Raw genomic sequence first — 10,988 nt, forward strand, 5'->3', positions numbered from 1 at the left:
TAAAATGAGGTTTAAATGTAAGTTGTACTGGATAAGGGTGTCTGCCAAATACTGTAAACTTATAGTATCAGGTTTGTTTTTCAAGCCACAGTTTTAATACTGTGAAGCTGAGCACATTTACATTAAACAAATGAATGGATTTTTCCATCTTGTTTCCATGTTAAAGTAACAATTGAATTGCTCTAGGTATTTATTTATGGAAGTAATATCTATGGTGCAGTGCATTATAAAGCATAAGATTTAATGAAGCCAAACTGAAAGTCTTCAATGCTTTCTAGTCTTGTAGAACCTGTAGTAAAAGAATAATCATCTTCTCATTTCTAAATAGTTAGGATATGATAATTGATTTAAATGAAAACATTTAAAAACCCCTCAAGATCTCAGTACCTTAGAAAGCACTCCATAAATGTTTAGACTTTGTAATGAATGTTTTGAAGAACACAGAAAACGAAGGTAATATGATGTGCAATGGGTCTCCAATGACGTATTCCCTAGTAAAAATTAAATCATGTTAGAGAAAAGCTATGTCTTGGTTTAGGTTAAAGTTTCATGTTAGTCAGAAAAACAAACCATATTTTTAAGGATTGTGGGTTGATACTATGAATATATCTGTTAAAAATGCAAACATGGTGCTGGTGCAAGTTTTTTGCAGATTTGTGTGTTGTGTTGTTCCATTTGTTAAAAAAGATTGTTTCAACACTGAAGGATGCAGAGCAAATACTTTATGCTTTTATTTAAAATGTACTATTCTTAGATATAATTACTGAATTACCGATATAATAAAGCCGAAATTAAATACTTTTCATTTCCTTAAAAAGCTCTAAAGTCTGAAATTCCCTAAGCTTCAGTATGTAGGAACATGAACTAAGGAGTGAATCAAATGAATATTTCTTTTTAAATATAAAAAGGACTTCTTATATTTATGTCCTTGGCTGTATTTTCTGGGTACGAGTAGTGTGGCGTAACTGGCAGTCAAAAAAACCTCCTCCTGCTTGGCAGTATAAGAGTGGAAATCTTTCCCAGATGAGCCATGTGACTGACTCTTTCCATACACTCGCAGCACAAGAGATGCAGATCCTCTCTCACTCTCTATAAGAGTGCAGTGTTTCTCTGAGTATATTTTCTCTTTATTCCAATGAGAAAGCTCACTGGGTGAGTACATTTGTGCATTAAAATGATTAACAAGTCTAATTACAGGCAGTTAATGAATCAGCTTAACCTGAAGCTAAAGAATGGTTATTTTGTTGTGTATACATACTCTGCATCTGCTTAAAAAGCTAAAGTTTTTGTAATAAATTAGATACGAGATCAAATGAATTTAATTTCTTTGTTTTTCAAAATCAGCTGTGAACATTAGATAAGTGGCATGCGCATAAAGAAATGGAGACATGGATATTCAGATTCAGACATTTTGAGGGAAAATAAAAATCCGAGTGTATGGAAGCAAAAAAACTTCTTTAAACATTTTTCATTGTGTATTTGTTTTACTTAATGTTCAGATTTTTAAGAAAAGGATGGTAATTAATATGATTAATCTTTCTACCTTTTTTAAGTGATTGTAATACATTCAGCATATACTCTATGCAAAGAAGTTTTTTGTTAAATGTTATTGTTTAGGAGATTTCTGAGTGTACCTTTGTTGTTACCTAATGTACCTAATGCTGTTTTGTAGCTGTTTATCATGAATAAATGAGCGTGTGAGTGGAAATACAGTGATAGAAAAGGTGATCAGTGTTGGCCTTTGGGGTTATGTAGTACTCTAGGGCCATCTTGTGAACAAAAACTTCTCTGCAGCTACAACTCCATACTCAAACTGATGCTTAACTTAATTCATGTAAATACTTTCTATTTCTATTTACAATTTCTATACTTTAATTGATTTGATAAAAGACCAGCAAAGTTAAATATTTGCATACCTAGAACACTTTTTTATGACCTAAATTGTTCTCTGAGTGCATCTGTTCTGTCTTGAAATATTAATAAGCATGCAAAATTTTAATATAATCTATATATTCAGTATATACTATATACCCAGTCAAGCTTTCTTCATGTCTTCTTCAAGCTCTAGATCTCGCTCTCGGTCCAGATCCCATTCTCCATTCCATAACCGGGGACGGAAACATCCACGAGAATATCAGAACCATCGGGAGTTCAGAGGTTACCACAGAGGCTTCAGGAGGCCTTATTACTTTCGGGGCAGAGGACGAGGCTTCTTCCGTGGCCGCTTTCAGCGTGGTGGAGGTGGATACAATAACTATAGACCCAACAACTGGCAAAACTATAACCAGTATCCACAGCACAAGCAACAGAAACAGCAGCAGAAGCAGCAGCAGGGGCTGCAGCAGCAACAGCAAAAGCAGTATGCTAACAGCCCCAAGAGGGGGCGCTCTCACACCCCCAAGAAACGTTCAAGCAGTCCAGGGTCCCTAAATCATTCACACCGCTCTGACAGATCTTCATCCCTTCATTCACACCACTCCTCTTCCTCCAGCTCATCCCGACAGATAACTGCTTCTGCTAAGCAGAATTCTAAGGGTGAAATAGAGATTCTGTCTGCACCCAAGGAAACACAGAAAGCTGGAGGAGGAGATGCTGCTGATGCTACACTGTCAGTGCAAGAAGGGCACCAACTGAAGCAAGCTGGAATTTCAAGCGGAGAGAAAACCACTAAATCATGGCTGTTTCCAATAAATCATGACGGCAGCCTAAAGACGGCCAGTCCACATATTCACTCTGCTATCAGTGCTGTCCAGGATGATCCAGTCACTGGTGAATCAGGTCCTGTGCCTGGAAATTTGGGAGCAACTGGCAATGGTGTCACCAGCAGCCAGACTGTTGCTTCTACACCCAATAACAGTAGCCCTCAAAAGAAAAATCCCACAGCAGTTTTCTCAGACTTTGGGATTTTTTTAAATGCTGACCAGGAAGAGGATACGGTTGCCATCTCTATAGCGTTTAAAAAGTAAGCTAGTTACTATATTTACAAATAATTTTATTTTATTTTACTTGTACTTGTAAATTAGGTGGATTGATTCCACATACGAATGATTCTGTCAGTGATTTAGCCATTTACAGCAGGGAAATTCTTAAACCTGTTATTTGGTTCAGAGAATAGACTAAAATAACCTATTACAAAACACCTCTGTGTTTGTGAGCCAGAGAAAACACACCATGTCATGCATTTAAATGAAACTGTAAAAGAGTTTAAAACATATTACAAAATCCATAAAGCAACAATTCTTAGAGATCCATTTATTAATTTCTGTAAATGTTTTGCAAACAGGGAAGTTCAGACTTGGGTAAGATGGTTAATCATTGTATACAATAGTTATAATTATGATGCTATTATGGTATTTATTTTACAACAGTATGGCCTCAAATGTGACAAGTTTGAGCATAAGTAGCCATAAGTATTTTATACAGTACATATAACAAATATATAATTCCTGTTGACTTCCTTTCTGGAGTCCTTTAATGGAAATTTGTTTTCGTTTAGGTACTGTAAAAAGGCAAAATTAACTGCCAAAATCTCTTTCTTTTGCTTCTCAGATTCTTAGAGGAGCAGAAGAATAAAAAGCTGGCTGATAAAAGCATAGAGACTGTGGCAGACAATGGAAATGCATTTCCTGAAAATAGAAATAGCAAATGTGAAGACACTTCTGATCGGTCATCTGGTCCAAGACTGTCCAGGTCTGCAGAACAAAATATCAAAAAGGAGACTGAGAAGTACAAATACATAGACAATTTCAAGGGGAACACATCATCCAATAGTTTCAGGCCAGCAATCCTCTGTGAAGATGGGGATGAAGAAGAGTTTGGGGACACTGAACCCCATTTAAAGATAAGGGTTATGGAGAATGAAGTTCCTAACTACAAAGATGCAATGTCAGCTCGTGAACTGTTTGAGGAACATTTCAGGAGGTTGGACAACAGGGCGTGTAATGATGAGCTTGAGGCCTTTCTGATCAACCGAGAGAAGGAGAGGGCTGCAAGCATTCTATCTGCTCTGTCTAAGAGGGAGAAGTTTGCACGTAAGTTTGAAGACCTTTCCCCTGATAGACCCTCAAAGGTGAAACGAAAGGACAAAATGACTTCAAGCCCTTCTTCCATGTACAAAGCTCTTTCACGGAGCAGCTCTGAGACCCAAGAACAAGAAATGTTCATGAATTTGGGTGATGAATCCTCCCCCAGGGCTTCTGGGAAAAGAGAAAGAGAGTTTAGTCTGAGGATGGATTCCCTTAGTGAAGATCTGGAAAGGTAAATAACTCCCTGTTTTTTATTAGTACTTTTGCATGTGATGCACGGTACAGCATCATCCAATAAATTAAGCACGATCCCATACCCCACTGTTATTTTTTATTACTAAATCAGTAGATATCCATTTTGCACCTTTATCACCAAACAGTGATATTTAGGTGCAATTTGAATCAGTCAAGATCAGTGATAGGAAACACAAAGAATTGTCATAGAATTGTCCTGATTAATGTATCTGGCTAGAATTGCTGAAGTAAAATTGCAAGGTGTTTTCACAAATTTATAATTGAATGCAATGAAATAATTATTACTTAATGTACATACCTACATTATAAGATATACAATATGATTAAATGTTTATCCTATGTAGTTTTAAAAATCTGTGTTTTTCACTGTTTATATAAACCACAGTTTTATAAAACTACATATTATTTAAGGATACTTTTAACAGTAACTAAAGACCTTAAACCTTTCACATTAATATTTCTAACCTTTACAAAAGTGACCCTATTTTGTAACTGGAAAGACTGGACCAAAATGTCCATAAAACCCTGATCAAAATGATAAATTATGAAATTCTAAATAAATTATGAATAAATAAGCACATAATGTAGACTGAAACACAATACCAGTATTAATGTATTAATAAACCCCTAACTAACTATAATGCGGATTTTGAAGGATAGATATGAACAGATATTGACAATATCAATAGATAAGACAAACATGATATGTAATAGTTTTTGCTCACTCCTAAAACATTTTGCAGAACAGAGAAGACTTGTGTGAATACTCAAATACCAAAGAAACCTAAGTGTCTGTAGAAAGCATTTTTCTGTTGACAGAAATGACAGCTCGTCATTCAAAATGTTTTCACATTTTCTTTCATCATGATGAGACACTGCAGTGTGTTCCAATACTTAAATATTTTTCCAAAAACACAATGCACAACAATGATCTTCTGGATAAAATAAATGGTGAAATTCTGCTGTCACATTTGGTTTGTACAGCATGTTTAGTCTTACAGCACATGTTGCTTTTGTTTATTTGCTCTTTGTTCTTTAAAGAGAAATTATGCATTTTTACTAATTGTTTGTTATTATGTCTTGCAGATCATCTGTTTTATCTGTTAATGATTGGAAGAATACGATGGATCTTGTGCATTGCAATAAAAAGGGCCTCCAGCACCATTGGTGCAATAATTTATGCAGGAGCCCTAAAGAGCTGTTTGCACAGCATGTCATTTCAATTGTCCATTATGTCACAGGTGATTAAAATCTATGATAGAACAAACACCGATTATGATGTCAGATTTTATCTTTAACAATGTGTTGTTTTATATGTGGTTCAACAGATAAATAAGAACTCTTCTTAACTCTTGATGTTGATGGGTGTTGCAAAAAAGATTTTCAGCAAACTATAAATTATTTGAACTGTTTAGACTATACTCATCCCCATATCCACAGCCAAATACCATTTATTTAAAGTCCAGTGGTATTCAAACAGATCTGAATGAATAGTTTAATAAAAATGTGCAGATTATAGAGGAATCTATGGCAGTCAGTGGCCACTGGGATACTTTTACTGTGACTTAACATATCACTTCATGACAAAACTCATAAGGAATCATCTGTATTGTGGTATGATTTTAATGAAACATCAATTATTATACGTGTTTTAGTTGTGTTTGGGTTCATATTTATTTGATCAAATTTTGGGTATAAATTGATTATTATCAGTTACCAAATATATCTCTCTCCCATAGCACAACATTTTTCTTCTTCTGGAATGACTCTAAGCGATCGGTTTACCATGTATGAAAGACTAGCAGCCGAGAAAGAAATTCTGAAGCCAAGAAAGAGTCCAGAGATACATAGGTACTGAAAATCTTATTTTCCTTGCTTATCATTTTGACTTTGATTAATCAGATTTTCTTATATTGAGAAATTACAGTAGCCTAATCTGTAGGAGCTCAGATGTTTCTAAAACAATCAATTTATATATAAAAAACTTCATAAAATGAAACAATAAATATTTCTTTCTCCAACTTTTCTTCAGGAGAATTGATGTTTCTCCCAGTGCTTTTATGAGGCATTCATTCCTGCTCGATGAGTTGAAAGGCTCCGGGGATAGCAGCACCAAGGTGACAGAAAATTTTGAAATATGCCATATTTTGGAAAAGAATGCTGCAAAAATGAGCCAGCCAGAGCATCTTTAGCACCCCCTCTCTCTTTAATTCCCTCCTTTTCTCATGCAAGAGAGACAAAAGCTCACTGCTAAATGAAAGTGAGATGGGCATTGAAAATGAGCACGTTCAGTTTATTGTGTTGTAAATTTCCCCACAACAATTGATGGTTATGCTTTACTGTGGGTACAAGCGTTCCTAAGGCAATTGAGTCAAGAAATGAGCAGTCATAAATGGAAGTGACCGGTTACTCCCATGGCAAAGCCATTCAAGGAACTCAAATCAAACATCATAGTAAGTATTCTTATTTAAAGCCTGAACAGAGCAAAACAAGCCAAAAAACACTCAAATACTTTCATCTCCAGTGAAAGTATTGTGATGTGGTAATTTGAACTTTCGCAATCCGCCAGTGCTTGTTCTCTATAATTTTTCAAAACTGTTTAAGCTGTGGAAGGACTCCTGAATTGAAGATGAAGCCTTTAAGGTCCTCATGTCTAGTTTTTTTTTGTTTTTTTTTTTGAAGCTTTAGAAGTATTTTTACCCTAAAGAAGAATGCAGGTTCTCTCTTAATGCAAAGAGGTTGCAAGTGTACTGCTAACTTCAATCAAATGAATATTCACTTCATTACAAGCATTTGCATGATTATCAGTTGTGGAATCTTGTCTCTTGATCTCTTCCCAAATAGCTTTAGAGACTGCCACTAGAATACAGCACTAATCTTTAGTCTGGCCGCAACGTCTTTTTGTCTCCTTAACACAGGCTGAAGTGAAACAGTTTAAAGGAGATACAATGGATCTTCTGATGAATGTTGAGCAGCGCAAAAAATATTTAAGCAGAGAGACAATTGAGAATCAAGAAGAGCGAGGGGAATTAGGGAATTCTCCTGAATCAAGCATGGAAAAGACAACTGAGAAATTATTCAAACACCACAAAAAATCAAAGTAAGTTCTATAGACTATGTATTGCATAATGAAAGACACTGAGGAATATTTCCCCAGCATGATCATTAATAATACTGGATTACTAGATAATTAAAATTTTAGCCATTTGATTATACTAATTAACATTATTAACTCTTCCCTATAAAGAAACATGCTTTTTTATTTCTTCTACTTTTTTTCACTTGTTCTTTTTGCTTTAAGCAGAGACCATCTATTTTAAACAAATTCTCTTATTTTATCTAACAGAAAAAGCAAGAAAAAACGGGAACGTTCTCATTCCTCCTCCTCCTCCTCCTCTTCCTTTGTTCATGAAGAGGAGACGAAATCTACAGAGAAAAGCTCAGCCCAGCTGCAGGTCAGAGAATGTGTTGGATCAGCAGAGACAAGACAAGCACACAGAGGATTTGTAAGTCATTACAAATGTTACAGATTTCTATAGTGTAATGTATTTAGATATTTGATGACCTAAGTTAGCTACATAAATGCACATACAGTATAACATATGTGGACACCTGACCATCAAACCCATATGCACTTCTTGAACTTTCCAGATTCAGCACTGTTATAACAGCAACTCTGTTATAATAACCTTCACTGTTTAGTAACTGTTTTCCACTAAATTTTGGAGCCCCACATATGGATGTGATTACCAGGTGTCTTTTTGCCATATAATCTATTTATCTATATTTGGACCTGGTTTTTGTGGATGTTTATATGCTTTTCTGTGTAAGTAAGTGTTTTAAATGACCTCTTCACACCTTCAGGGTTAACAAAATGTTCTTGAGCACAAAGCACCATAAACACACCTCAAACTATCTACATCCATTCTAGCAAGAACATTTTTTATCAAAAAGCATGCAATGTCCAAAAAGCATTAAAAACTGATGTCATTACAGTAGATGCATATAACATGAATTAATGTAGCACATATTTTCTTTAGTTTCATAGTTTTTTTTTTATTGTAATTTATTGATTTTCATATATTAGAATAATTACAAAAATTATAGAAATAATATTTAATCATTATCTTAATAATTTGATTATTGTATTACAAACAGAATGCACAGTGTTTGTGTAGAATAGGCCACATATTATAGAAAGCTATAAATAACATTTTATTTACAAATTAAAAGTTTATAGGCAAACTTTATGTGTATAACAACAGCTCACTATGGACACCTTTGTACTTATTGACACTACTGTGTATTTTGCAGCAGTTCCAAATACGAGGTAGGGGTTGGAACAGAGTAAATTGCCTTGGAAATGATAGCAAGTGCACTAACAATGCTCATGTGCCAGGCCATTCCAGTAATATGGATTGGGATTCAGATCAAAAAGCCACAAGCAAGAAATACTACCTGGTATGTTATGATCTTTTCAGTAACTTCAGTGAAACACTTTTTTTTCCGTAACCTGAATCCTACAGAGACCTTCTCTGCAGGATCCTCACTTGCTATGAGGGTTAAGAAAGTTATAGAAGCCAAAAAAAAAAACAAAAAATTATTTTGAAATAATATATTTTTCATTAAACATTAAAACTGTTTTAATCAAAACAGTATAATTAAAATTAACAAATTAATATCCTGTGAAGTGGAGGGGTATTTTTTAAGAAAAGCTTTGAGTGACACAAATTTAACAAATTCAAATGCTTAGCCCAATATGTGGACTATCAAAGACATCAACCTTAATTACTATTAATATGAGTGTTGGGTTTGTAGTTAAAGGATTATATAACAATTAATTTCTGCAGTTGGCTAAAAACCAAGCCGATACTAATCATTGCTAGCTAATCATTTTACTATTACAGTGAAACAATGAATACAATGTACATATACATTGTATGTACATTCATATACAATGAAAATATATATATATTTTTTTATAATATATTTTTTCAAAATATTATTATATTTTGACTGTAACCATATTAGTGTAATGGACCCAATGGGTTTAAATGACTAACTTTACATTATCAATTCCAAAGACAAAATATCGTTTTTTTTAGACAAAACCAAATTAATTATTCTCCATACAAACAACTGTACAATATACAGTACTCCCCATCATCATATACAGAAACTTTTCATGTTCAAGTTATTATAATTACATAGATCATGCCAAGAGAACATTTTCTTCACATTTCATTACTATGATGTTATATTCCATAATCCATCTGCACTTTTAGAACATATTCTATGTCTTAAATTACTATTTTTAATTACTATGTCTTTTTGTCTTAGTGTTCAGTTTATTTATAATATTTCAGAATTTCTACAATTAAATGCAATGTAGTTACAGCCTACAAGTTACAGCTTAATAAATGTTTGTACTTTATGCTTTCTAGCCAGGTGAAAAGTATGTTGAAGGTGAGAGGAAATGGTTGGATACCCAAGGGCGTGACCAGTCTGCCATTCCTCGTGCCAAAGGTCGTTTCATCCTACGGAGGCCCACCATTTCTATCACCACTAACAACTCTAACTGGAGCCATGACAAGTTCAAGGCCAGTGATGATGGTGAACCAAGCAAAAGGGACCACAAAGAGCAGAACAACGCATGAGTCACTGCCTAGGCAGCAGGAGCTAGTGAAGATTAACTGGCAGCTTTTTACTGGTGGATGAGACCGGGGAACTGAATCCTCATACACCAATGTTAGCAGTTGCACTTATAAGCAGGGATGGGATGCTCTAGAACATACACGTTTACTTCACAGAGCATTAGAAGCCCAGCTTTCTCTGTTTCTAGGGATATTCTTAACCCATTTAAAGCCTTTTAGCACTTTTTATGAATTATTGTGCACCCATGATTGTTGAATCTTATCCTATCCTATATGCAATAATTCAACAATGATTTTTAAAGCAATGTATGATACAATACAGTAGGTGCCTTCAGACATAGATATGCTGATGATCAGGCCTGAACATAATTTGCTTAAATGTGGCTTAAATTTATTGTTCATATACAGTAAGCTCTCAGTGGACATATCATATACCTTTTTATCATATATTGAATATTTTTAATTGGACTTAGGTCTGTTCTGACCTCCTATCATGAACTCCTGTCAGTTCTAACATGTGGCAGTAAACAAAATTATGCAAATTAGCACTGTTTGTCAAGTATAATTATGATTTCTTTTAATTTTCTTTTGCATGTGTTGCATATTTTTCATGAGACTAATTTTTTTCTAAAGATTTTCTCACCATTTTGACCATGTCTCCTTCTCCTTGTATGTCAGTGCTGTGTATTTAAAGATGATTGATTTCTCAGCAGTTTGGTAATTGTTCATGCAATAAAATTCTGCCATACTTTATCATACCCTTATATGTGCTACTGTGTTGATTCAATTATGGCGTCCATATTGAAACGTTGTTCCCATTTAGACCCAGGCTTTCAAACAGTGAAGGACAAAGCTTTGAGAAGAAAAAGTATTTCTTTCACATATTCAGTCACACCATGGGATCCACCTACTGCAGATAGAAGCTTATATTTTAACTGACATTGCAGAATACTGATCTGTGATTTCTACTATAGACTTTTACCAAGCCAACAGCTACAATTATTTTCTTCCATGTACCTTTAAGGACATGCCAGTGACTCAGTGATGATTCAAA

The 10,988-nt window shown here is 34.5% G+C and overlaps 1 protein-coding gene across 5 annotated transcripts in view; it reads left to right on the forward strand.

The window, feature by feature from the left end:
- Nucleotides 1-10,689, forward strand: part of thrap3a (thyroid hormone receptor associated protein 3a) — a 34,939-nt gene extending 24,250 nt beyond the window's left edge. For 2 of the 5 annotated variants that reach the window (XM_060869975.1, XM_060869974.1), the window contains exons 3-11: nucleotides 2,063-2,962; nucleotides 3,550-4,257; nucleotides 5,367-5,521; nucleotides 6,020-6,131; nucleotides 6,313-6,397; nucleotides 7,199-7,380; nucleotides 7,627-7,786; nucleotides 8,595-8,741; nucleotides 9,725-10,689. In XM_060869975.1, coding sequence (XP_060725958.1) covers nucleotides 2,063-2,962; nucleotides 3,550-4,257; nucleotides 5,367-5,521; nucleotides 6,020-6,131; nucleotides 6,313-6,397; nucleotides 7,199-7,380; nucleotides 7,627-7,786; nucleotides 8,595-8,741; nucleotides 9,725-9,937 — 2,662 coding nt within the window. In that variant the 3' untranslated portion in view covers nucleotides 9,938-10,689. Of the gene's footprint in view, nucleotides 1-1,043; nucleotides 1,153-2,062; nucleotides 2,963-3,549; nucleotides 4,258-5,366; nucleotides 5,522-6,019; nucleotides 6,132-6,312; nucleotides 6,398-7,198; nucleotides 7,381-7,626; nucleotides 7,787-7,931; nucleotides 8,034-8,594; nucleotides 8,742-9,724 lie in introns of those variants that run through there. The other 3 variants (XM_060869977.1, XR_009648445.1, XM_060869976.1) reach the window with 3 other exon arrangements.
- The last annotated feature ends 299 nt before the right edge of the window (nucleotides 10,690-10,988 follow it).

This window comes from Tachysurus vachellii, chromosome 5, assembly GCF_030014155.1.
Source record: "Tachysurus vachellii isolate PV-2020 chromosome 5, HZAU_Pvac_v1, whole genome shotgun sequence".
NCBI classification, from domain to species: Eukaryota; Metazoa; Chordata; class Actinopteri; order Siluriformes; family Bagridae; genus Tachysurus; species Tachysurus vachellii.